We start from the raw sequence: 25,454 nt of genomic DNA on the forward strand, positions 1-25,454 counted from the left end.
GCGCGGCCGTTGGGTTCCACCTTAGTTGGACGCTCCCGCAGCCGAGCCGTGCAACGGCGGGCAGCGTCACTTCCGGCGGCAGGAACAGCGCGCACCCCGAGCCCGCCAGAGGGTGGTCAAGCGCCGCGCGCCCGCCGGCTCCGCCCGGCCTAGGCTTCTGCCGCAGCCCGCGAGCCCCGCTTGGCGGGAGCAGAGCTCAGCTCCGCCCCCGGTTCGAACGGCCCAGTGGCTGGCTCCCTCAGAGCAGATTCATACCCGCTGGCCAATGGCAGACGAGGGAGGAGAGGCGAGTTGCCCGACCTGGCCAATGGCGAGCGTGGCGAAACTTGAGGCGAGGGGGCGCTCTATATAAGGGTGGCTCCGGGAAGCTGCGGCTGCTTTCGCGGTGCTGATCAGACCCGTCGCGCGTCTGCTGCCACCGGAGAACCCGCCTGTCAGCCGGAGACATGGTGAGTGCAGCGGGGGTTCGCGGCCCTGGCGTGTGTGGCAGCGGTGCCAGAGCGCCTGGGCTGGGGGGCTCGTCCGTTCGGGCAGGCAGGGAGCGCGGCCCCAGGGCTCGCCTCACGCGGCTGGGGAGCCGCTCTCTTCCCTAGGTCGCCTCACCCGCCAGCTTCCTGAGCGCCGCGGCTTGAGGTGGCGGCTGCGGGCACGTCGGGCCCGGCCGGCGGGGTGGCCAGGCGGCGGCCTCCTCCCGCCGCGATGGCCGCTCCCGAGCGGGCTGGCCGGCCGCCTGAGGCGGTGGCTGGGCCGACCCTAGGCTGCTGCGGGTGGCGGGGCCTCGCCCGGCGCTATGGGCGGGGCGACGTGTAGGCGGACGTGGGGGCCGGGAGCGGGGGAGTGCCTGGAGCTCTCCGGAGTGTGCGCCGCGCGGCCGGTTTCCGCTGTTCGTCCGGTGTCCGACTTGTTACAGACGAGCAGAAGAGGGTTGAACTCTGCCCGAATTCCTGGTGTTGCTGCGGCTGCACTTGGACGCAGCCGTCTGTAGCCCACGCTGCCTTTGTCCCAAGCAGCAGCTCGCTGACGCTGCTTCTCTTGGGAATCAATAGGACGCTGCACTTCCGCGGGTGCTGGATGTCGTGGGCGACAAGGTTTTGAAACACAAGGTCCCGTTTTGAATTAAAGCGCAATCCAGGCTCTGCCTCCAGCCCAAATGCTGTACCCTTGCCCTGGCCTTCTCGCTCCACCCCTTTCCCCCACTTTCACCAGCCCGGGGCAAGGGAGTTGAATGCATGCTCTGCTCCTGAGCTAAGCGGGTTGGAATGTGGGAGGGGCTCCCCCTAGGTAAGGGGTTGGGGTGTAGTAGGTTCTCAGGATGCTGTCAGGAGGTCGGAGTGTAGGATGTGGTTTAGGGCTGGGGTGGAAGTCCACAGCGTGTTCTTTGGCTGGACACTGCTTGACTTAGATGGCTCCTGGGTGATGCTTCAGTGAGGCTAAAGCAGGCTCCCTGCTGCCCTGGCCCTGAGCTGCTCCCTGGAGCCCCTAAAGACCAGGCATGGACTTTACACACACTGTCCTTATCTGGCACCACTCATGCAGCTCCCATTGGCTGGGAACAGGCACCATAGCCAATGGAAGGTGGATAGTCTGTGCTTGTGGACAGAAGTCAGGAGGTGCATGCAGCCACCTGCCTCTTTCCCTGGGCCTGCTGCTGGACATACCATCCACTTTTGGGAGTGGCTCAGTGCACATTGCTAGTCGTTAGCTTGCAATTAAAATGGAAGGTTGCACAAGGTCTGAACAGGCTGAACCAGGATTCAGGTTTTAAGGCATACATCTTTAGTCTACGCTGCTGGGTTAGGCTGATGCAAGTTGCCTTATGTCAGCCTAACTCTAAAGTATCCATGCAATAATATTGCTTCTGCCAATGTAAGTCACCCACTGTCTGACCTAATAACATCTCCGCAAGACATGTAGTTCAGCTAGTTGGGTAGAAGTGCTCTGGTGAGGATGTGCACCCCGATCAGAGAGCATAAGGTAGACAGGAACACACTAAGTTGTCTGTTTTTTTTGTGTGGACTAGGCCATAGTGTCTCATGCATCTGTTGTATGTGAAGTAGGGACTGCAGAAGTAACGAAAGATGGTGCCGTGGGAAAGGGACTGGGTTAGGGACAGAAGATTTAGGGCTTGCCCATGCTAAGGGGAGGATTGACATGGCCATGGCTGATCTTCTAGGGGTCATGTCAGCATGCTTAGTAGAAAGGTGCTAAATGAACCTTGAGGGCACCTCCATCAACTGTGGTACCCCTCTCTGTTGTGAGGAGTCAGGGAAGTGGACAGGAGAGTTTCTTCCAGTGACCTTCCACTGTGGGGCTGTGCCCGAAATTTGACTTAAGGTACATCGACTCCAGCTATGCAGTTATTGTATCTGGAGTTGCATATCTTGGGTTCAATTTGTTTTGTAGTGTAGACCTGCCCTTAGCTCTGATGATTGCTGTTCAGTTTTTTCTTTCCCGTCCTTCTGGGCTTGGAGCACAGAACTATTTTAAGTGGGATGGGTTAGGGTTAGGGTTAACCCTGTGGATAATCCAGTGACCTAAGATTCAGGAAATGTAATTTATGTTTTTCGACCTCCCTGCAAGGCCTTGTCCAACTTGCTTAATCTTTGTACCCTAAGCAAGGTCTACACAAGGTTAAATAGTTGATCCAAGATACACAGTTCCAGCTTCTACAATTGCATATCTGGAACGGAGGTATCCTAAATAGATTTTTCTGGAGGGAGGTCAATGAGAGAAACTGTCCCATTGACCTCTCTTACTACTCACAACAATGGGGAGTACCTGATAGTTCGATTTAGTGCATCCCCACTAAATCAAACCCTGGAAGATTGACTCTGCAGGAATTGCTCTTATAGTAGTTCGGGGGCTGAGGGTTTTACTCCTGATATTTCCTTATTCCCAAGGTCAGGCTCGGGCTCAGGCCCTTTCTAGACCTGACGAACCTAAATGTCTATCTAGAGGTTTAAGTTTCAGATGGTCTCTCTAGCCACAATCATACCCTCCCCTGGTACCCTTCTTGTATTCAAGGTACTTGTACACTGCCCTCAACTTGGACAGAAACTTCCATATTTCTTTTACCTGAGCTCATAGATGTTTTCTCTGGTTCCTGGTCAGATTGGCACTATCGGTTATGGTTCTTAATCGGTTATGGCAGGTCTAAGAAACAGGTTCTTGCACATGTTACCATAGCCAGGGCCATCTTCACGGATATTTGCTTTCTCCTGAATAAGGCCAAGTCTACCCTGGTTATGCCCAAATAATAGATTGCCAGGGCTCTGTTGTACTCCACAATGACAACAGTCTCCCATTCAGAAGGCCACTTCTGGGCCATGTTGGACCTCATCTACTCTCTTCAGCAGATCCCTACCACCACGTTGCAGACCTGCATGAGACTCCTGGGTCACATGTCATCCTGCACCTTTGTGGTTCAGCATGATAGGCTGCCACTGTGCCCACTGCATTTGTGGCCAGTGGAGGTCTACAGGCCCAGCAGACATTCCTTAGACAGATATTGATCTGCCTAGATCATCTCCAGTCCCTGTCGTGGTGACTACAGCCTCATGTGTTGCTGAGTTCCCTTCTACAAACAATGCTCACCCTCATCACGGGTGCTTCAGAAATGGCATGAGGGTGCACGTTGGCATTCTCAGGACACAGGACAGCTGGGTTGAGTCAGAGCTCTCCCTTTGCATTAATATCCAGGAGATGCGGGCAGTGCACCTAGCATGCCAGTTTTTCCTATTCCAGCTGCAGGACCAATGTGTCTTGATACTGACACAATACCGTGATGAAGTTGTATAAACAAACTTGGTATTGCTTGCTCCTCTCCCTTGTGCCAAGAAGATCTGCTCCTGTGGGATTTTTACATGTTATGTTAACCTGTGTGCTTCCTTTTATTGGGGTCCCTGGTTTGGGGTCCCTGGTGGACACATTTCACTTATTCTGGTCAGGCCACCTCCTGTACGCCTTCCCCCTTAAGCACAGTGTCCTGCTGAAAGTTTGGCAGGACAAGACGTATCTCATCCTGGTGGATCTGGCATGGCATTGACAGCACTGGGTTCACTGTGCTTCTGATGCTGTTGTTGGACAGGCTACTGGAGTTAGCTCTGCTCCCAGACAGTGGCCACTAACCTGGAGTCACTGTACCTCATGACATGGCTTCTTTGCGGCTAACCTGAGTGGCAATGCTCAGAGCCCTGTCTGAGAGATGCTTTGGAGCTGGCCAAAAGCCTTTCACTTGAGCAACATATGTGGTAAAGCAAAACATTTTTCCGTCTGGCCCATTCAGAAGGGAGTCCTCCCACAGCAAGCCCCTATCCCTGTAGTGCTTGACTACCTCCTGTACTTGAATTACTGGGGCCTAGCTATCCCGTGTATTATCAGCCATTTCCACCTTTCACCCAGGGGGGAGGGAGTAATTCAGTCTTTAGAAACTGTATGGTGGGGCAGTTCCTAAAAGGATTTTGACAAGTAGTACCCTTATGTCAAGAACCAGGTCTCAATATGGGATCTGAACCTGGTCATTTCTTAAGCTTATTGGTCACCCATTTGAGGCCCTAGCACCCTGCCCCTTGTCAAGAGTGTCTGAGCTCTGGGTTCTCATTTTATCACCATGCACATCTTTTCAAACACAACGCATAATTACACCCTCAGTCAGTTTCTGCCTGAGCTTTCACAATTTCATATGAATCAGGACTTCTGTTGATGTTTGTTCCTTAACCTCATGCCAACAATAGGGAAAGGGCCCCTACTCACTGGATGTGAAGTGTGCCCCAGCATTTTTACCTTGATTACGCAAGACTATTTTGTAAACCAATGCAATTTTATTGCAACAGTGGAGAGAATGAAAGGCCTTCATGGATCGCATCCTGCATGGGGGGCTGCTATGACCTGGCCATGGTTCCAGTGCTGTCAATAACAACCCATTCCACGAGAGGGCAGGCTTTTTCTCCAGCATTTCTCATGTAGGTTTTTATCCAGTACATCTGTAGGGCAGCCACGTGATTGTCCATCCACCACTTCATTTCTCACTGCACCATCAACCAGCAGATATGAGATGACGTGGCCTTTAGCAGGGCAGTCCTGCAATCAGCAGCAATGTGATCTCTAATCCCTCCTCCAGGGAATGTGCTGGTGAGTCACCAATTGAGCAATCACTCAAAGAATAAAAGGGCTACCTAACTTCCGTAACCCTTCTTTGAGATGTGTTGGTCATATCCATTCTGAATCGCACCTACCTGTGCTCTGTTGGAATAATTGTGTAAGAAGGAACTGTGGGGGCAGGGTAGCAGTATCATACATTCTGTGCTTTGAAGGCACCATGCTAGGGGCTCCCTGGCTGATCAGACTAGTACCATTAAGGGAAAAATTCTCTGATCATGCAGGTGGCACATGCACATATGTAGCAGAATAGACATGTTTTGTTCCTTAATCAAACCTGTCCTTGTGTCTGTGCCTAATACAACTCCAGTCAGTCTTCCTATTCAGTCAAGTCCAGTGACCCTCATTGTTCTCTGTGCAGCACCGCTAATCTGGGGAGTGTTCTATGTTGGTCATCACAGACTGAGGAAGGGTAAAATATCACTGGAGTTCAGGGTGCTTGTGATGGGTACCTAACAGTAGGACATTGCCAAATGCATATTTAAGCACTTCAGCAGCTTAGAAACTGAAATCAGGTCACTTACTGAAGACCCAGAAGCTCTTAAGGGTGCTTATTTGGTGCCTAAGGCCTTGTCCTCGCTATAGTTTTGTTGATGTCTGTTATGCCAATGTACAGCCACCACTTTAATTAAACCACTGTTGCATGCTGTACGCTGCTCCTTATGTTGGCAGAGGGCATCCACACTAAAAGCTCCTGCATCTATGCAGAGCTGTGCATTCTGGGTGCCTGTCCTAATGCAACTGGCCAGAGGGTGCCTTGGGAAGGGTTTGCAATGCCTCATGGGCAGGGCTTTCCGAAATTGAGTGCAATTTGGGGAGCTTCAGTCAAACGGTTTTAAAAATTGTGAATTTAATTATTTCAGATATTTTGTATTTTGACTGGAGAGATCCCCACTCAAAATGAGGCTGTGGAGTGGGGTCACGAGTATCGGGGTGAGTTGTGGTATAGCTACTTTTTGTTCTTGTGTTGCTGTTGGTAGCAGCACTTTCTTCAGCACGGCATGGCCAGAAAGCTGCGGCTGTTGATCTTGCGGTTTGTCAGAGATGGTTGATGGTGGTTGGTCCTGCCTTGTATGCAGGAGATGGGACGTGACCACTTGAGGTTCTTTCCAGTTCCATGATTCAAAGACAGCACTGCTAGCCTCAGCACAGAAGTAAGGGTGGATGGTTGGGTGGCAATACTGTGGTGCTCCTCCCTTTACAATAACTTTGAAGCTTCCATCCCTGTGGCCTTACTTTGCATCAGAACCCTAGTTTGAGAATTTTTGGTCTCCCTCATGAAATCCCTATAGTACTGAGCAGCAGGGGTAACCATGGCTGGTGTTAGACTTGCTAGGGCCAGAGGCAGAGTCCTGCTGTGCAGGACAGCAGTCTTTGGCCCTAAGCTCTGCCACCTGGGGCTGAAGCTGAAGCCTGGACATCTTAACTTCACAGTACCATTTATAGCATGGGACCCTGGGCAGCTGCCCTGCTTGCCATTCTCTAATGCCAGCTCTAGCTTTTATGAGAACAGTGGTGTGAGGTAAAGTACACAGAAGGCTAGGTTTTTATGGACCCTGATGATGATTTTTTTTTTTTTTTTTTTTTTGGTCTGATGTCAGCCCCTGCTTCCCTCCCTGGTTTGGCTCTGCAGTCCACCACATAGCAGTGTTTTCTCCCCTTTTTGACCTCGTCTCATCCCCCTGCCCAGCAGCATTGTGCCCTGCTTACTTGCTCCTTTGTTCCTAGTGCCTGGGAGAGCAGGATTCCTTGTTAAAGATTTCTGTAATTTCTCTTGGAGTTCTCCAGGCAGGAGTGCATTCTCTTCTCTGCTCCGCGCACCCACCCACATGCTCAGATGGACAGTAGTTTTCTGAGCTGTGCACACTGAGGAATTTCCACAATTTCTTAAGCTTTGCGTAGCTGACTCACAGCAATGGAATTCAAAATAGTGAGGAAAGTGGTTACAATGGGCATTGTGGGATACTCCGTGGAGGCCATAGGACATAATCGTGTCTACACTAACACTTGGTTCCTCTAACTGTGACAAAAAGTTGTGTTTTAGGTCATTGTAAGGGGCTCTTTTGCATACTTGGCTTAATCTAATTCTTGGCTCCCCCCGCCCTCTGCTCTCTGATTTGCTCACCTTGATCATATTTTTCTGGTTTGTCAACCTTGATTACTAGTTTTGGTTCTCTGTGGCTTAAATATTGAGTCTGTTCTGGTATGGCTATGATCTGAAGAAGTGGGTCTGTCCCACAAAAGCTCATTACCTAATAAATTATTTTGTTAATCTTTAAAGTGCTACTGGACAGGTTTTTTGTTTGGGTTCCTCTGTGACAAAAAGCTCAGTGCCTCTTGTCAATGTCGTTTAACTTTTATTGGCAGAAGAGTTGTCACCAAAAGTAGCGCTGTAGTGTGTACACCCCCACTGTTTTAGCAAAAGACGACAAAACCATGGAGTACAGACAAGCTCTAAGTGTAGACTTGGCAGCATAAATCCAGGTACTTGGCTGCAAGGCACTTTGACTATAGAAATGAGAACAAAATTGGAATGCAAAGACTGTTTCAATTGAAGCTTTCTTATTAACTTGCATAGCTGAAATCAGGTTGCTTAACCTCTGCATCAGCTCATCCATATATTAAATATAAAACTCTTCCTGCCTTCCAGGGGTGTGACAAGGACCTGTTTGTACAGGCAGGCCTGCTGAATATGGGTTAGGCAGGCCACATGTTCACACATTAAAAAGGGCACCAAAAAGTTGTCTTGGTAATGTAGGACAGCATCCATGTTCTGAGAGTTTAATGCTGGTGATGACATTTTGATACTGGTTTCTGACCACATCTAAGCTGGGAACCACGTGTGCTGAGTAGCTGAGCTGGCTGGTCAGGTTGCAGCATAACTTTGCTCAAACAGCATTAGGAAATCTTTTAGTGCTGACTTTATTTGAGTAGAGAATTTTGAAAGAGTAAATCCTGTTTACACTAGAACAGGCATGCCTAACACCCTGTTATGGGGCTGCGTACAACCCTATTGCTTTTTTGTGGCCCCCAACTAAATGTTAATGAAACATCTAAGTGTGGCCTGCGCAGGCACTCAGGCACAGCCCAAGGATCCCCTTCTGCTCATGCATGGAGAAAGTCTCCCTGGGGTTTTGGCTTTATGGGGTTTTTTATGCATGGGCTGGACATAAGCAGCCCAAGGAGGCAGGGACTGGGACAAACGCCTATCCCATATCCTGTGGCCACAGCCCGGTCCACTTCTTCCTGCTGCCAGAGGCTACAAGCCCCTTGTTTGGTTGACCTGATTGTCAGAGACACTGTGGAACTCTCCGGGGACTTGGATGTCACTAGTGATTTTTGCAGGGAAGAAGCCCAAAGACAGTCGAGGCAGGAAGGCTATAACCCCTTGAGTGAGTTGCTGCATGAGGTTGGTAGAAGGGGTGGGGTGGTGGTTTTCTGGTTCTATGGGGGGGGGAAGAGCAGGTCCTTGACTGTGCTTATGTTGTGCCCTGCTCTCAGAGCCACAAACAGAAAAGGGAGAGAAGGAAAAAGGAGAAGGTGTGGGGGTGAAAGAGGTTTGAACAGGAAAAAACACCAGTAAAAAAGCTATAAAGAAGAGAACCCATTCAGCCAAGCTGCAAGAAAAGTGGGGGCTTGCTCTACCTGCAGCTGACATTGGGTGTGGGTGGGAAGGAGTGCTCTGTCTCCTTCTGGGCATGTGAAAGCATGTGTTTTAAGAGCTCAGGGGCTCAATGGGACTGGCTGACAGTTTACTTAGGCTGCTGCTTTTGGGTCAAGTATGTTCGCTGTCTTCCTCCCTCTGCCACGCCTGCCTGCCCACTGTGACCTCAGTGCACAGGTTTTTCCTGTCTCTTTCCAAGCTGCTGTTAGAAAAGAGCAGGTTTTGAAGGAGAGTCAGGGAGAGCCAGCCTCCCCACCTACCCCCTTGCATGTTTTTCCCAGCAGGCAGCAGAGTTTACAGCCCGCAGGCATAGTCATTGGAAAGTAGTTGTGTGTGTTTTCTGCTCTGGGCTGAGTGCCCCCGTCCCCCCATGAAAGGTAGGAGCATATGTTATGTTATGTTGCCTTGCTTTCTTTTTTTCTCTTTCATTCTCTTTCTGGGAGCAGCCTGGGGCCAAACCTTTCCCCTGCTGCTCAGGAACACCTGGGGCACTTCTGCAGGGAGGGGAAGAGTGGGTCTTTTCCCTCCTCCCCCCACAAGCAATGCACACTTAGCTCCTCACTGCTACTGCATGGAGGGGGCAGGCAATGCAAGCCTCACGTGGCCCGGGGAGCCCCTGAACAACGCATGGGGGGGCAGTGCAGGCCTCAAGGGGCCTTGGGGAGTAGTTCACGGAGAGGAGCAGGGCAAGCCTCAAGTGACCTCTCTCCCTGCTTCCTCTGTGCAGGAAAAAAATATGTTTGTGATGTCTTCTGTGGCCCACTGAAATTGGTGGGGGTGGGGGAAAGAATCTCTAACCTTCTCCTGGGAAGAGATGCTGCTCTTGGTCCATGGTTTCACTGTGTTGTACTGACCCTGTACAAAGGTGAGAGGGAAATACATAAAATCTGCCGAAGCATCATTCAGTCCTGGTCATAATGACTGACCAAGCAAAGCCTGTATAATTAATGTTATATAAGTTAATATCCTGACTTAAGTACTCCCTTACTGACAAAACATCAGGGGCGTTCCAGCAGTGAGCTGGTGGCAATTAGTTTCCCTCAGTCTTAATCTTCATTCTCTTGGTCTGCACAGTTCCGTGCCCCTCAGATAGTGCTTGTTTAACTCTTGCTGTTGTTCCTTCCAGCCACAAATCTCAAAGCCCATTTATTCACATTGCTAACTCACAACTTTCCTGTGTGGTAGGTTGTACTCACTTTTTGAAGTGATGAAGCTGACAGCACAGAGTGCAGAGCTAGCCTTAGAACACGGGTATCCTGAAACCTGGCTTTGCATGTTCACTGTAAAACTATCTCTTCTTCCGTTGAGTTGTTTTGGCTTTTCTCCTTGGTCTGCTTTTATCAGTGTTTTCTATCTTTCTTCCATCGCTTCTAGGTGTCTCTTCTCAATTTTTATGAACTATTAACAAAAATATAAAACAATAAAATTCATATTACAATAATTTGAGAATTTAATACTTATTATAGTCAAACAAGACTTGAAAAAATATTATAAAATATACCTAAAATTTATAAAATATGCCTATAACATAGTCTATAGCAAATAGGACTTGCTGATGGCTTTCAGGGCCACCAAAGAAAATGTACTTCTATCAGTTTTTGTTTCTGTGGCCCTCAGTACTCTGAGTTTGACATACCTGCACTAGAATATACATACCAAGAAGTATATGCATGGATAGCAGGGGTCAGCATTCTTTACAAGGCAGAATACTGAAATTTGATCTTTTGACCTCTGTGAACGGTCTGAGTCCCAATGAAACTTTTTAAAGTCAGTAATAGTCCTTCTTACAACAGCTTCATTACTAAATGAATGAAGATCCAGCGCTTTAGTGTTTAGGTGGTGGTTGGTAGCATTAGCTTTTTTTTTTGCACTAATCCACAGGCAATTATGGCTTTGAGCACGCTATCAGCTGCATGGGGGAGGAGGTCTGGGCTCAGCTCCTGCCTTGCATACTGATGAAAATTGGCTCAGGTGCCACTTCTGGCAGCCATGCCGGGGGTTACTGACCCCTGATCTATAGCTTTGTGCTAGAACCTAAAGCAGGCGTGTCCAACCTGCAGCCCTGGACAGCTAGTAATGCGGCCCCACAAGATCGTAAACTTTTAACATTATTATGTGATTTATATACATTAACTATATTATATATTTTATATGTGGCCCAAGACAATTCCTCTTCACTCAGTGTGGCCTAGGCAAGCCAAAAGGTTGGACACCCATGACCTAAAGTATCCTGTTGATATGAATTCAACAGAGGAATCATTTTACAAACAAGTACTTTCCTTACGGGATGCACAACTTAATTTGTTCAGTGTGAACCCTAAGCAAGATGGTGAAAAGGTGATGGTTACGATCAGAGTTTATATACCTAAGACTAATAGGAGAGGGAAGGATAGGTTTCTGGCACTCCTGTATACTAACTTAAAAGGGAAGAAAAGAACTGGCCTTGTTCATCTAGACTATTGTGTTTCCTCTGCTGGCTGTGGTGCAGCTAATAACTAAGCTTGGACTGGGGCGGCATGGATAATTGTGCTGTTCCTGGACAACCATGTCTTGTCTTATACCAATGATACCCAGGCTAGTGCTGGCTGTTTGGATGGGATTTCAACCTTTAAATACATCCAAAATGTAAAAATCAGTATTTCTCAAACAGGGAGAGGACAGAATCTGCTCAAGAAGTGTGGGAGGCGGTAAAACTTTGCCTTTAGGCCTCTGAGAGGACATGAACAATGAACAGAAGGATGAGCCTATAAAATGTTACTTGACAATGTCCAAAGGTTTTATCTTGGTGAAAATGGATGACTGAAGGAAGTTTTTTGTTCCTGTTGAAATCTGTTCCAGCTGTCACAAATGCTAATACGATGAAACCAATGTTGTGGATGCTTCAGTATAGTAGTTGAAAGCAGTCTGTGTTGGGTATTTTGTTAGGCAGGAAAGCTGCTGTTCCTACCAAGAAGCCCTAAATTTCTCTTTCTTTTTTTCCCTCCTCCCTCTCCCACAACCTTACAGCGTGAGTGCATCTCAGTCCACGTTGGCCAAGCTGGTGTGCAGATTGGCAATGCATGCTGGGAGCTCTACTGCCTGGAGCATGGTATTCAGCCCAATGGCACTATGCCAAGTGACAAAACAATCGGTGGCAGTGATGATTCATTTAACACCTTCTTCAGTGAGACTGGTGCAGGAAAGCACGTCCCTCGTGCTGTGTTCGTGGATCTGGAACCTGCAGTGATAGGTAAATACAGTCAGCAATGTTGTATTGATTTGGTAAGAGATATTGGGGAAATGGGGGGAGGGGATGTCCCATTTCCCTTGGTTCTGTTGTGGTTCCCTGTAAATGTTCTGAATGTGTCTGAAGCTTACTGTACAAAGCTTACCCTAAGTATGTAATCAATACACTTCTGCTAACCATTGCGTAAGGTTTTCTGTGCTTTTATTTAGTCTAAACAAGGCACCTCACAGTTGTAAAGTTCTGTATGGTAAGAAATGCATTTTCTGGGCTCTCAACATGGGACTCCTTAATAGATTGCTTCATAGGTAAGGTGTTTAAATATAATGTCAGCAAAACATCTATGGGCACCAGCAGCCTTTCTAAATTTACTTGATGCTATACATCCTGAGAATTTTCTAAGCACTTTGGTACTGTGCAGATACTCAACTTTGCATATTTTCCTCTAACAGGAAAAACACTTGTGGAAACTACCAAGACTGACTTGACTTTGTGATACTGGCTGAGGTCTCACTTCTGCAATTCTTTCTTAATCCCCCTTTCCTATCCCCATCATCATCCTTCTTTTAGCTCAGCTGGCATCTTCCAACTACTGTTTCCTCTTGAATTCTTCCAGCTTTTATAAATTTACGTACAGTGCATATTGTCACTATCTCAGCCCCACTGCCCCTTTTGCTGTCTTCCTCTGTTTTTCACTTTCACTCTTCAACCCATGGTTTTTCTGCATGCCTTGAAGTGCTAATGCAAAAAGGTCTGGCAAAGAATGCTTTAGAGCAGGTCATTCCAGAACTGCACAGTGTCTCTTAGCAAGTCCATTTCATTTGGTGGCACTGCTTTTTTTTCCTTTTTCAAAAACAGATTTCCTTTAAATGTTATAGCTTGTCCAGGTTACAAATGATGTTGCTGGATAAACTGTCATATCCGTGAGTAAAGTAAATATCAAATAGCTCATGGTCCTTTTTTAAGGCTTAACTTTTGAGTTAAGAGCAGAATAAAAAGCATAGCAAAAAACAGCAGGGGACATCATCTAGAGTTGATTTATAAAACCAAATATTACTTTCCATCTGGTTTTAATTAAACTGTGATATCTTATTACCACACATTCTAGACTTAATAAAGCCAAATTGTGTGGTGGTGATGATGGTATCCTGCACTTTGTGGTATGACAACAGGAGAATTTGACATCCATAAACACAAGTACAGATTTTTTCCAGATGGTAGCAGAGCTTGGCTTCTAAAGGAAGCATCTTTGTCAATGGCCAGTGCAACTGGCAGAGTGTTCTCAAGTAGGCACAGACAGGATCTCATGACATATGGGACTAAACAGCATTTTAAGAGAATACAGTTCTTTTTGAGTGTAAGGCTATATGAATTTTCCACAATTGGTGATTACTTATTCAGTGTGCTCCTATTGGAGTTTTTTTTTTTTTTCAGTCAGCTGTGTCTTGTGGGCAAGTGTTCTTCCTCTCCTCCTCATGTGCTCGCAAGGGTATAAAGGGTGGAACCACCGAAGAGAGTTTTGTGTTAACAGCATTTAATCTCCTTCAGCCTTGTAGTTGGTCAGTTTGGTTGGGTCTGTTGCAGTCTTTCTCAATTATTTGTTATAAAGTACCCCCAGAATTCTCCACCTATAGAGAAACATGGTTCTAAGGTATTGAAACAAGTTCCATTCAGCCTTTCCAGATTTACTGTACCCTTTTCAGGAGTCAGACTTGTTTTGCATACCACCAAGATACACCTCACTTAAACAACTTACTTACAAAATCATGCAAAAATATCACAGAAGACTACTACTGAAAACTTGCTGACTTTCTACCATCTTATCAAATAAATGAACTGGAATAGAAATATTATACTTACATTTCAGCATGAGGCATATGAAGCAGTAGAAATGAGTCATTGTCTGAATGAACTTTTTAGATTGGTGCTGATTTTTCTAGTGTTCTTTATGTAGCCTGTCTGTAGACCTGGAAGACCTCTGTGTACATGTACCCTTGTTTAAGTAACACTGGTTTATTGGATGCGTGGAGGGGAAAGGTCTTCTCCAAAGATACCAACTTGCATGGCTGACTGTAACAAGTCCTCAGGCTTTAACTTCACACCATGCAAGGCAATTGTCCCTGTGAATATCCTTTCAGTTGCACCAGCTTCCTTTGACTACAACCAGGCAGCAGATTTGACTTTGTGTGCCTGAGGACAGCATATCATTCATTCGTCTCATTTCTATCTGTCTGTCCTTTGTCACCTCATACGGTGGGTAATGGAGGTAGTCCAAAGGAACTGTGGTGTTCAGTTCCTATCCTCTCCGTGTCACTCCTTAGGGAACCTGCCAAACACTATCCCTTCTTGCACTATAGAGGATTCTCTTCCTAAGTAAAGAGAAGTTTTATTTAAGATACTTCCTTATTCTATCTTTAATGGATACATGCTCAGGCATCTGAGGTTGGTATCTCAAGAAATGCAAGTTCAGGGTGGTCTCCTTCATATCAGTCATCCTTTTTCTGTATATGAAGGTCTGCAATGTTATATTTTGTGGTCAAAAGTGAACTTTTTACACCATGTCTGGAACATAAGATTTGTGCTGGATAACAAGCACTACCAGGTTTTGCCTTTCGATCTCTTCAGTGCTGCACATGTTTGTGAAGTACTTTGCAGTAGTGGCCTGCCTTGAAAGGACAGGCATACAGATGTTCTCATGCTTAAACAACTGGCTGTTTGAGGCCACTCAATCTTGGATTTTGGTCAACATCCAGATATTGGCACATTTAGCCTTGCTGGTAAATAATAAATCCACATTAACATCTTTGTGGCACATGGAATTTATTAGGTTCCATATAGCCTTTACATGGAGTAAATGCCAAATTACATTTGACTGGTTCTGGATGGTGCATGGTCTCTGACCTCACTTATTGGCTTCAGGCATGCCGGTTCTTGGTGTCTAGAGTAACCAAACTAGTTTGAGTTATTCTAAAACAAGGTGATCCATCTCCCTCTGATAATCCTCCACTCTTCTAGGCTCCTGGCAGCATTCATGAGATACTCAATCGTTCCCAGCTCACTTTCGAGGGCCTGGGAGAGACCGTTATTTCATGCCATGTCTCTGAGGCCATAATAAAAGTATGCACCATGCCTCAACCTTTTTACATGTTGGATGGCACTTTAGCATTCAATCAAAGATTTGAGAATCTGTAGCTGTTTTTAGAAATCTCTCACATTGGTGGTACTTTGGCATTCGTAAGTTTTCAGAGAAAGTGTTCTTAAAATGAATGTGAGTGTCATCATCCAAGACTGCTGTACTGTAAAGTATATGGCCAAATTCTGGTAAAATGGAGCAGGAGATGTACAGGTCTCCCCCAAGGATTTCAGTCACAAACTTAACACAATACTTTTTTTTTTTTTTTCTTTTTTAACAAGCTTTTCAGCGTGGAAGCACATGGTCTAGAATGGTGGCAGACTTACGAAGGAGTAGGACATATGAATTTTTAGTGTATCTGGTATACAAATATGCTACACCATGTCTTGCTTACAACATACTCTTGTCAATGCAGCCTGGAATTGTAGAAGAGCAAACGGTGTCACGCTGACTCACATAACTAACTTAATTATAATCCTGTCCTCCAAAGCACTTGCAACCTCTGTCAGCTTGGATTTGTCTGCAGACAGTGTACGTGTACCCCCTATGGTGTTTATCTAAATCGTTCCTCAAGACGTTGAATAGAATCCATCCCAAAACTGATCCCTGTGGAGCGCCACTTATGTCCTTTCAGCATGACACTGGATCACTGATATCTACTCTGGGAACAGTTATTCAACCAGTTATCCACACACATATGTAGTAGGAAAAGAACATTCTCAACTCTAGGAATCGTAGGAGAGAGTCTGTGGCCTGTATTACGTAGGAGATCAGTTTAAATCGGCTGTGCAAAGGTGGTGGTGTCGGGGCTTGGGATTATGAAATTTTGTAAGCTGCTGGTCTCAGGCTCATCCATCCCATTAAAAATCTTGAAATATGCTACTGTTTTTATGTGGGTGCATTCACATTCATATACTGATTAATAAAGTTTTTACATTCAGCGTACTTATTGTCTTACATGTGCTCAGGAGGTTTCTTTCATATGACTATAACCAATTTTGTCTGTTTAGATTACATTTGACATGTTGGGGGGTGCTGCTAATTGCAGGAATAAAAAGTGGGGCCTGAATGTATCGTCACCCCGGCCTAGATCACTGTTACCTTCTGACTTTGTATAAATTCTAATTTTTTTAATCTGAAAAATTGCTGTGTAAATCAAAGCATTTATGAAATTTTTCTTCTAGCCATGGAATTTCTAAAGTCAAGACACTTACTTGAGTTGTCCAGAGGTGGGCTTGGGGGGTTTTATTTCAAGCATGTGACATTGAAGAGATTTTTTTTTTTAAACTGAAACTAATTTACTGTAAATGGGTGCAAAATTCTCTTTTCAGATGAAGTACGGAATGGGACATACAAGCAGCTTTTCCACCCTGAGCAGCTAATCTCTGGTAAGGAAGATGCTGCTAATAATTATGCTCGAGGTCATTATACTATTGGAAAAGAGATAATTGACCTTGTTCTGGAGCGTATCAGGAAGCTGGTGAGTTAATTTTTTTTTTTCCCTGCACTGAAAACTGTACTTTTAAAAAGAATTTTCTACATCATGGTTTATAAAGCTTCAAAATTAACTTAGCGCTCTAAGATGTACAGTGCTCGGTATTCAGCTCTAGCCTACTAGGTGGTGTGCACATGGAAAAGCTGTGGAGTTCTCCAGCTGCTGTCAAACTGCTGTTCTCTTCAGTCATATTAAAACAGACTACTCCTGATCAGAGGAAAATCTGACACCTTGTGACTCCTCTTGGTTTGCAATTGAATTACTGCCTCATCTTGCCTTAAGCATGTTTATATTAAACCAAGAAGCTTGTTTCTGGGTTTCAGACAAACTTGAAATGCTAGGGCTAAATCCTATTTACATAGTACCTTGGTTTGCCTTTTTGATGGGAAAAGACCAGTCCTTAGGTACAGCAACTGCAGGGTTTTAGCCTCCTACTCCTGAATGCTTGCTTTTATGGGCTGACTTCTGATCTTCATATCTTTGTTCACAAAAAATACAAATGAAGTTAGAAGGAAACATTTGAACATGAAGTAGTAGTTGATGAGCATGCTTTGAGGTGTGAGGCTCCCTCAGTCCGCATACCATGTGGTGAATTAGCTGAGGCGAAGTCAGGTTGCAAAGATACTTTTTGTATATTTATTTCCCAGCTCTCTTTAGAAGTAGTTTGCATGTGCTTTGCATGTTTAATATTATGAATACTGAATGCTCTTGCCAGTACATAGAATTTCCCTCTAGTTCAGTAATATGGCATTTGTGTTGCAAGCTTCTCTATACAGTAGTCCCCGATGCTCTTAGAGCACCTGAATTCCTTGTTCTAAAGTTTCGATTGAAACTAGGGATGAAGTGCCAGGAAAGTATCTTTCTAAACAAGTCTATTAGAGTGCATACTAACTCACTAAATCCTGTCTTGTTCCCTTGTCTCCTTCAGACTGTCAATTTCTTCGAGCAGTGTGTCCCTGTGGGTGCTCCATTCTGGATGTTGGTGTGTCCTTGCACTGGCACTTGGAGATTCTTCCATAGCCATGGTTTCCTACACATGGGCAGAAACGCCTCCTCGTGCTCTCTGGCATGATGCGGTCTCTTCAGTTCCTTCTCTACCATCCTCATCTGCAGATGGAGCATCATGAGTCTGCAAGAGTTTGAGATTGTTAGTTAACTTCTATTTTTTTTTTTTTTTTGTTTAGCTGTTCCCTAGTCCATATTAGTTCCTCTTATTCTTAATTTAGAATGCTGTGTCACTGCTATGTTGGGCTTTCCCGGCATGTGCCGTGTGCAAGGATGCCAGGCATGCATCCACTGCTCTAGCTTGACTGTCCAAGCTCATCAGGACTGAGCCAACAGGCTCAAGACTTTTCATATAAAAAGTTCCTACAACCAGCAGTTCTGGGCAAGCAAGCTGCCCAGGATGAGGCTACGGGTGAGGACTTAAAGCATCCACCAGTCTCCAAAGAGTCTCCTGCTAGTGTGCCAGGTCCCATTCCTGGCCTACAGCGCAGTCTGTGCGGGCCACACCAGAAGGGAGACCCAGCTTGGGCTCCCTGGCACCATCCAGACAAGTGATGGTCCATGCCATAATGCAAACACGCTGTTTCTGTAACACCAAGAGCACCGCCAGGCCTGCCAGCGGCTAAGGCCAAGCAGACCAGACCAGTGACAGTGTCTGCCCTGCCTCCAGCATCACCTCAACAGGGTGTTGCTGCAATGGTACCACCCTCACATAGACTCTCTTGCCACCAGGACCAGCAAAGTGCCAAAAGTACTATTGTAGACCAGGGTGTGAGGGGAGACTCCTTCGGGGATGCCTTTGCCATCATGTGGAACATGCTGCTGCTTTATGCAGTCCCTCCCATTCCATTAATCCACAAGATATTACTGAAGGTCAGACAAGACTGAGTCCCTCTGATCCTAGTAGCCCCAGTGTGACCTGGACAGGCTTGGTACCCTTACATCTTTCAGATGTCAGTAGTGTCTCCTTATCAGTTTCCTACTTACTACGGCCTCTCTTGGGACTTTGGCTGCACTCTGCATCCTGATCGTCTCCAAAAACTTCTCCATGCATGGCTCCCTCATGGCTCCACAATGCCAAAACCACATGCTCTGAGGGAGTAAAGAGAATCCTCATCAACAGTATACAGGTATCTACATGCAACTCTTAGCTTTATAAATGGTGGCAGTGTTCTCACTAGATAGACACCCATCATTCAATGCCACCTCATACTGTGCCTATGCCCATCCATTTAGACTACCTACTGCTCTTACATGAGTTGCGTCTTGGCCTAAGCACGGTCCAGGTACATGCCACAGCCCAAGCTGCTTTTCATCAACCAGAATGTGGGTTTTTATTTCTGGCTCATCCCATCACCAAATGCTTTTTAAGTGGCCTTCAAAACACCTTTTCTGTTGGCCTGGTCCCCGCTTGGGACCTCAACCACGTGCTTCATTGCCTTAGCAGGCTGCCTTTTGAACCTTTTGGTGACATGTTCCTGGCTTCGCCTGCCTATGAAGGTCTCATTCCTCGTGGTGATCACATCAGCCAGACTTGTTGGGGAGCTCACTGCCCTAATGGTTGAGCCTCCCTACACAATCTTTACCAAGGACAGAGTTACTTTGCAACTTCTTCCCAAGGTTCCCTCACCATTTCATATTCATGAACCTATTCACTTCCCTACCTTTTTTTTCCCAAAGCTGCATTCCAACCCCGTGCACACAGTGTAGCACATGTAGAAGGCCGATGCCTGGCAGACATCTGACATAGCTGTGGTGCAGATTTCCCAAACTCTTCCTGTCCTTCGCAGAGCAGTCCAAAGACCTGCTCATCTCATCCCAGCAACTTTCTAAGTGGGTTTCCTCTTGTGCCCACACCTGTTATGTGCTTCACCATAGGGAGCTGCCGGGTACTGTCACAGCCAACTTGACCTAGGCCTTGTCTTCCACTACCACCTCACTCAAGAACGTACCTCTTATGGACATTTGTGAGGCAGCCGCGTGGTCTTCCAGTAACATTTGCTTGTCCCTATGCTCTCTCATCCACCATTGCATCTTCTATCCAAGTGGGCTGAGCTGTGTTGTCCACTGTGGTAGTGACCACTCCAAATCCATCTCCATTCTGCGTCTACTGCTCTATAGTCACCCAGAGTGAAGCACTCACGGGGACACTACTCTAAGAAGTTACTCACCTTGTGCAGTAACAATGGTTCTTTGAGATGCATGTGTCCCCGTGGGTGCTCCACTTCCCTCCGTCCTTCCCCTGCTTTGGAGTGTCCTCTATTTGCCAAGTAGAAAAGGAATGGAGGAGCCCATGCCACGCATGCGCCAGAGACAATGAGGAGGCATGTCTGCATATGCACAGTGCGGGGAACCACAGCTATGGAAGAATCTCTGAGCACTGGCCCGAGGGCACACTGACACTGAGTGGAGCACCCACAGGGGGACACATCTCGGAGAACCATCCTGACTGCACAAGGTGAGTAACAGTCTCATGTGTTAATTGGTCCTGGGAGTCTTTGCTAACCAGTATGTGACTGCACTCCAAAGAAAGTGCAGTGTTAATCTTTAACAGCTCAGGGAACAATCTGAACTAGAGTTTCCTAGAATAGTCCAATATGTTAAAGTTCACTTCACTGAATTCAGCAACCTTCTTTTGCCTGGGAATATGCAGGTTTGGATACACCACTTATCACACTGGAGATGAGGATAGTAGTAAGCTGTTAGGTCTGTCTGGAACATGAAGTACGCTTTTTATAAATAGTAAATATAAAAGCTTTTGGCGGAACCTAGACGCTGCTACTATGCAGAGTAATAACTGTTGTTCATATGACACAAAGAAGCAGACCAATCCAGCTACATCTCTCATTGAGTGGAAGAGTATAAATGGGTCTTGGAAATATGGTGCCACTAAAATGAAGTGAGATCTGTACTAAGAGGATTCACTGTAAAGGGACGACCAAGAATACTGCAAGCTGCAATTGTCTTTTTGGCTTCTGGAAGAAGGGTTATCCTTGCTTATATTCTGATGGATAAATCACTTTTCCTGGAGCTTGAGAGGGACTTTCCCACATTTTTGTATTGGTAAGAGCTAATCAGACATGTGAGCTCTTCAGGTGTTTTTGTTTGCTGCTTATTTTTTTTATTCTAAATGGTCAGACCTGCCCACTATAAATTTTTTCTTTCTTTCTTTCTTTCTTTCAGGCTGACCAGTGCACTGGTTTGCAAGGCTTCCTGATTTTCCACAGTTTTGGTGGAGGCACTGGCTCAGGTTTTACTTCTCTGCTGATGGAGCGCCTCTCTGTTGACTATGGAAAAAAATCCAAGTTAGAATTTGCAATCTATCCTGCACCTCAGGTCTCAACAGCTGTTGTTGAGCCATACAATTCTATTTTGACTACCCACACCACGCTGGAGCATTCTGACTGTGCCTTTATGGTTGACAATGAGGCCATCTATGACATTTGCCGTAGGAATCTGGACATTGAGCGCCCTACCTACACCAACCTTAATCGCCTCATTGGTCAGATAGTGTCTTCCATTACTGCTTCCCTCAGATTTGATGGTGCCTTAAATGTGGATCTCACAGAATTTCAGACTAACCTGGTGCCTTATCCCCGTATTCACTTCCCTTTGGTAACCTATTCCCCGATTATTTCAGCAGAGAAAGCCTATCATGAGCAACTCTCTGTTTCTGAGATCACCAATGCTTGCTTTGAGCCATCCAATCAGATGGTAAAGTGCGATCCTCGTCATGGCAAGTACATGGCATGTTGTATGTTGTACCGTGGTGATGTTGTCCCCAAGGATGTTAATGCTGCTATTGCTGCTATCAAAACCAAGCGCACAATCCAGTTTGTTGACTGGTGTCCTACTGGCTTTAAGGCAAGTCTCTCTCACAGCTGCTAAATGGTTTATATAATGACTTTTCCTAAAGCTTTGGTGAAGGTATTTAGTGGGCTTCATAAAATATTGTGGGGGTGGATTCTTGCATTTATTGTCATGCAGAGCTCGTTAGGAAGTTTATAGCAGTGAAACAAATGTCCTTGCTTTTACTACTATTGTTAGTCATTAACTAATCACAGCCATTACAAGGACAACCTTATTTCCCTATACTAAATACTGAACACTTGGTAAAATTATCTATATTCAAGTGAGTTCAAGGGCTATCAATCCTACAGCTATTCAAATCATCAAGTTGATTATTGAACTGGTGTGTTTTGTTTTTTAAAAAAAAAAAACCCTGCATTGTTGGATTTTTGGATTGAGGCTTTATGGGCCAAACAAGGAGGGGTTGTTCAATCATTCTTGCACACATGGGTGGGTGTGTGACTGACCCATCCTTCACTGCCCTCCATGCCTCATTGGGCTCCCAGGACAGACCCATGTCCCCTGGTGCCTTGCCCAGTGTCTTCCTGTGGCAATGTGGACAGGGGGAATGCAGAGGCATATGTCCCCTCTCCCAGGAGCACCCTTTAGCACCATGCAGGAAGGAGAGGATGGAAGGTACTTCCAGCTGCAGGAGGAGTGGGAGGGAAGAAGGGATAGTCTGGCAGAGCTTACTTCTTTCCCCTGCCACTACTCCCATGCGGCTGGAAGCAGGTTGTCCATTCGTGCCCCGCAGTGTTGAAAGGCAGCTAAAATCTCTAGGGTGCTGCTGGCCATGAGTATAATCAGATACCACTTATCCGCTGGCTGCAGCCTGTGCAGGAAGGTCTTAAGCCCTAAGGATGCATTGAGCACCAGGGCACCTGACTGCAGGGGCTTCAACCAAATTAGCTAGAGAGGTGGCTCAGCAGAGGAGGCTTCCTAGAGCAGGGTTTGGAGCTTGGGTGGTGGTGTTGAAGAGGGTGCTAAGTCTCTGATCTGGGTGCTGCTTTGTCGTCTTCAGGTTCATGGTGTATTCTTCTCTCTCCCCTGCCCCCCCCATGCCCCTGTTATGCAAGAGCTCAGCTGAGGGGTAGAGAGGCTTCCTTGTGCCAGGTCTGTGTGGAGCTTTGGCATAAGAAAGGCTTGGTTCTTTCAAGCCAGCTCTTTGGACCACAGGGTCTTGGCCTTTCCTGGGGTGCTGACTCAGCCAGAGACAGTGGGGGACAGAAGGAGCCTGACTGCCAGGCTGTTAGTAAGCTCACTACTCCAAGCAGAAGCTGGGAATGGGATGTGCCTCACTGTGGAGGGTGGGGGGAGAAGAGAGGAAGAGATAAGGAGGAGCAGAAGCTGGGCAAGCTTAAAGAGGCAAAGCAGGGGAAGCAGACGCAGCAGGGCTGATGGGTTGCCTGTCACCTGCCTGTACTTCTGAACCATTGCATCCAATGCCAGCTAGAAACAAATGGGAAACAGGACCCTGCTTGCCAGCAGGGGGAGCATTTGGTCTCATGCACTGTATCTTTACCCTACCACTTGCCTTGCACACCTCAGTGTGTGCCATTAGACCCCCACCCTACTCACCACTGGTAGGCAGGCAGCTGGCAAGTAGGGATGGGGGTGTGCGGGAGAGAAAATACAGTACAACTTGTCCATTTTTAAGAAAGTTGGGATAGCTGCAGGAGGGCTCACATATAGGACTGCCCTTTAAAAATGGGATATCTGGTCACTTTAGCAATCCCCAAACCCTCCAGGAAAATTAAGTATGTTCTCTTCTTTTCCAGGTTGGTATAAATTATCAGCCGCCAACTGTTGTGCCTGGAGGTGACCTAGCTAAAGTTCAGCGTGCAGTTTGTATGCTCAGCAACACCACAGCCATTGCTGAAGCATGGGCCCGCCTGGACCACAAGTTTGACTTGATGTATGCCAAACGTGCCTTTGTTCACTGGTACGTGGGAGAAGGGATGGAGGAAGGTGAATTCTCAGAAGCTCGCGAAGACTTGGCTGCACTTGAAAAGGATTATGAAGAAGTGGGCACAGACTCAATTGATGGAGAGGATGAAGGCGAGGAATACTAAACTTCACAAAAGCAAAATGCTAAGTCTTTCCCATTCTGCTCCTTTTTCCTCAGTGTAAATTGGAAACCCCTTGTGAATGTTATTCCATGCAATTTGGTATAGAATACTAAGAATCAGTGGATTTAACCTATTTAATCAGGACCCCTTTCTATCTTTTAATTTTGCAACAGCTGACTCATTCCACCATATTAAATGAATAGCTTGAAATTTCTATGTATTTGGTTTCTTAGTGACAAGCAAGTTTCAATTATGAGAACCACAGTCAATGTGCTTTGTACAGTACATCATTAATTTGCATTGCTTCATTAGAAATTGTACCAAATGAACCATATTTGCTTGTTACATTTCCATTCACAGATGGGCTGTAAGATTAAACTTCACTGGGGGAAAAAAAATCACGAGTTGGAGCTTCATAGTTCAGAGGATAGTCTCAATGAAACTGTATACACAGCACCTGACCAAATTTGCAGCCATGAAAAACACATCTTGGATGGTGAAATCTGGTCTCTTGTGTGTGTGCTTTTACCCAATACCTGTGCTGTGCTGTCTGGGGCCTGCAGGCTGAGGCTAACACAACGTTAGCTGCCCTGGGTCAATTCAGCTCCTGGAAGCAGCAACCTCATTACCTATGGTGTCTAGGTACATAGGCACCCAGGGAGGCCGAGTGCCAGTTCTACTGCTCCCACTGGCTAGGAACCATAATCAGTGGGAGGGAAAGAGCCTGCAAGTACATGGTCACTGTGCACTGCCTCAGTGCCTGCCCATGTGCCTAGGACCTGTGGGAGGGAGTCTGGCAGGTGCTGCTTGGGAGCTGTCCTGGACCACCTCATGCACCCCAATCCACTGCCTCAACCCTATGAAAGTGAATGAGTGGGGGAGTGAGCAATGGGAGGAGGAAGGGGAGCACATGATCCAATCAACTGCTTTACATGGTTTCCACCCTTCCCACTAGTATACAGGGTCCTTCATAAGAATTGGCAGGAGAAAGCAGTGCTCTCTTCATGGTGCTGGCCTGGCCCTGGCAGCATTGGTTCACCATGCTGCTTTACCAGGTGGTAAGCAAGCTAATAGCCTGCCTTTCTGCTCTGTCCTGATCTCACTAATTAGGTGTTGCAACTGGCTATAGTTCTAACTTGTCTCTCCACTTCCTATTATGGAAACTCTGGCTGGACCAACTGGACCTCCAGTGCTTGGACACAGGAAGATCCTGATGGGTAGCAGAAAACTTTCCATCTAGGTAACACACACAGCAAGTATGGCTCAGTTTGGTCCCTCCATTTGGACACATCAGACAACTATACTGTACCCTCCTTGCCTCAGGAAGAGGCCAGAGAGTGGCTCCCTGCACAGCCCAGTCCTGGGTCTCATTCCTCCATGTAGGCCTTGGACTTTGAGGAGCAGTGGGTGCTCTCTGGGGTTCTCTGCTTGGTGTCCTCCTCCATGCCCTGCCCCAGTTGTCCTATAGAATTAGTTGAGGCTGGGTCCAGTGGCCCCTCCCACTAGGCTGGGTCCTTAGCAGTAGGCAGCTGGACTGCCCTATGAGTGCTTATGGGCACACCATCCCCCTTCCCTCTGGGACTGGGCCCTCCTACCCCAGCTACTCTCCCCCAATGCTCTGCTTCTCCCTTGAAGCAGCTTGGCCCCTGGTTGCACCACCCTAGCTCCTGAATTTTAGTTTGTCTCCCTTGCCCTAGCCCCACAGTTTGATTGTTACCTGGCCTGCCCTGAGCATTTGGTTTCTTTACCTGTCCCACCCTGCCCAAGAGCTTTTCTCTTGCCTACCCTACCCAAGTTTGTTCCTGCCCCACCCTAATACTTGGCTGCCCATGCCCTCTCACCTCTTTGTTTGCTCCCCT

General features: G+C 46.7%; 1 protein-coding gene across 2 annotated transcripts; it reads left to right on the forward strand.

Annotated features, from left to right (window-relative positions):
* Positions 1-11: 11 nt before the first annotated feature.
* LOC142001935 (tubulin alpha-1C chain-like) lies at positions 12-24,047 on the forward strand. Of its 2 annotated transcripts, none has more exons than XM_074977604.1 (5): positions 12-449; positions 11,828-12,050; positions 16,509-16,657; positions 20,861-21,541; positions 23,305-24,047. In XM_074977604.1, the coding sequence occupies exons 1-5, from the start codon at positions 447-449 to the stop codon at positions 23,596-23,598; spliced, it is 1,350 nt and encodes a 449-aa protein (XP_074833705.1). In that variant the 5' UTR covers positions 12-446; the 3' UTR covers positions 23,599-24,047. The 2 variants fall into 2 exon arrangements, with proteins under 2 accessions (XP_074833705.1, XP_074833706.1); XM_074977605.1 differs by lacking the exon at positions 12-449 and adding an exon at positions 9,064-9,198 and having other exon boundaries at positions 23,305-24,045.
* Positions 24,048-25,454: the final 1,407 nt, after the last annotated feature.

Source organism: Carettochelys insculpta, chromosome 26 (genome assembly GCF_033958435.1).
Source record: "Carettochelys insculpta isolate YL-2023 chromosome 26, ASM3395843v1, whole genome shotgun sequence".
NCBI lineage: Eukaryota > Metazoa > Chordata > Testudines > Carettochelyidae > Carettochelys > Carettochelys insculpta.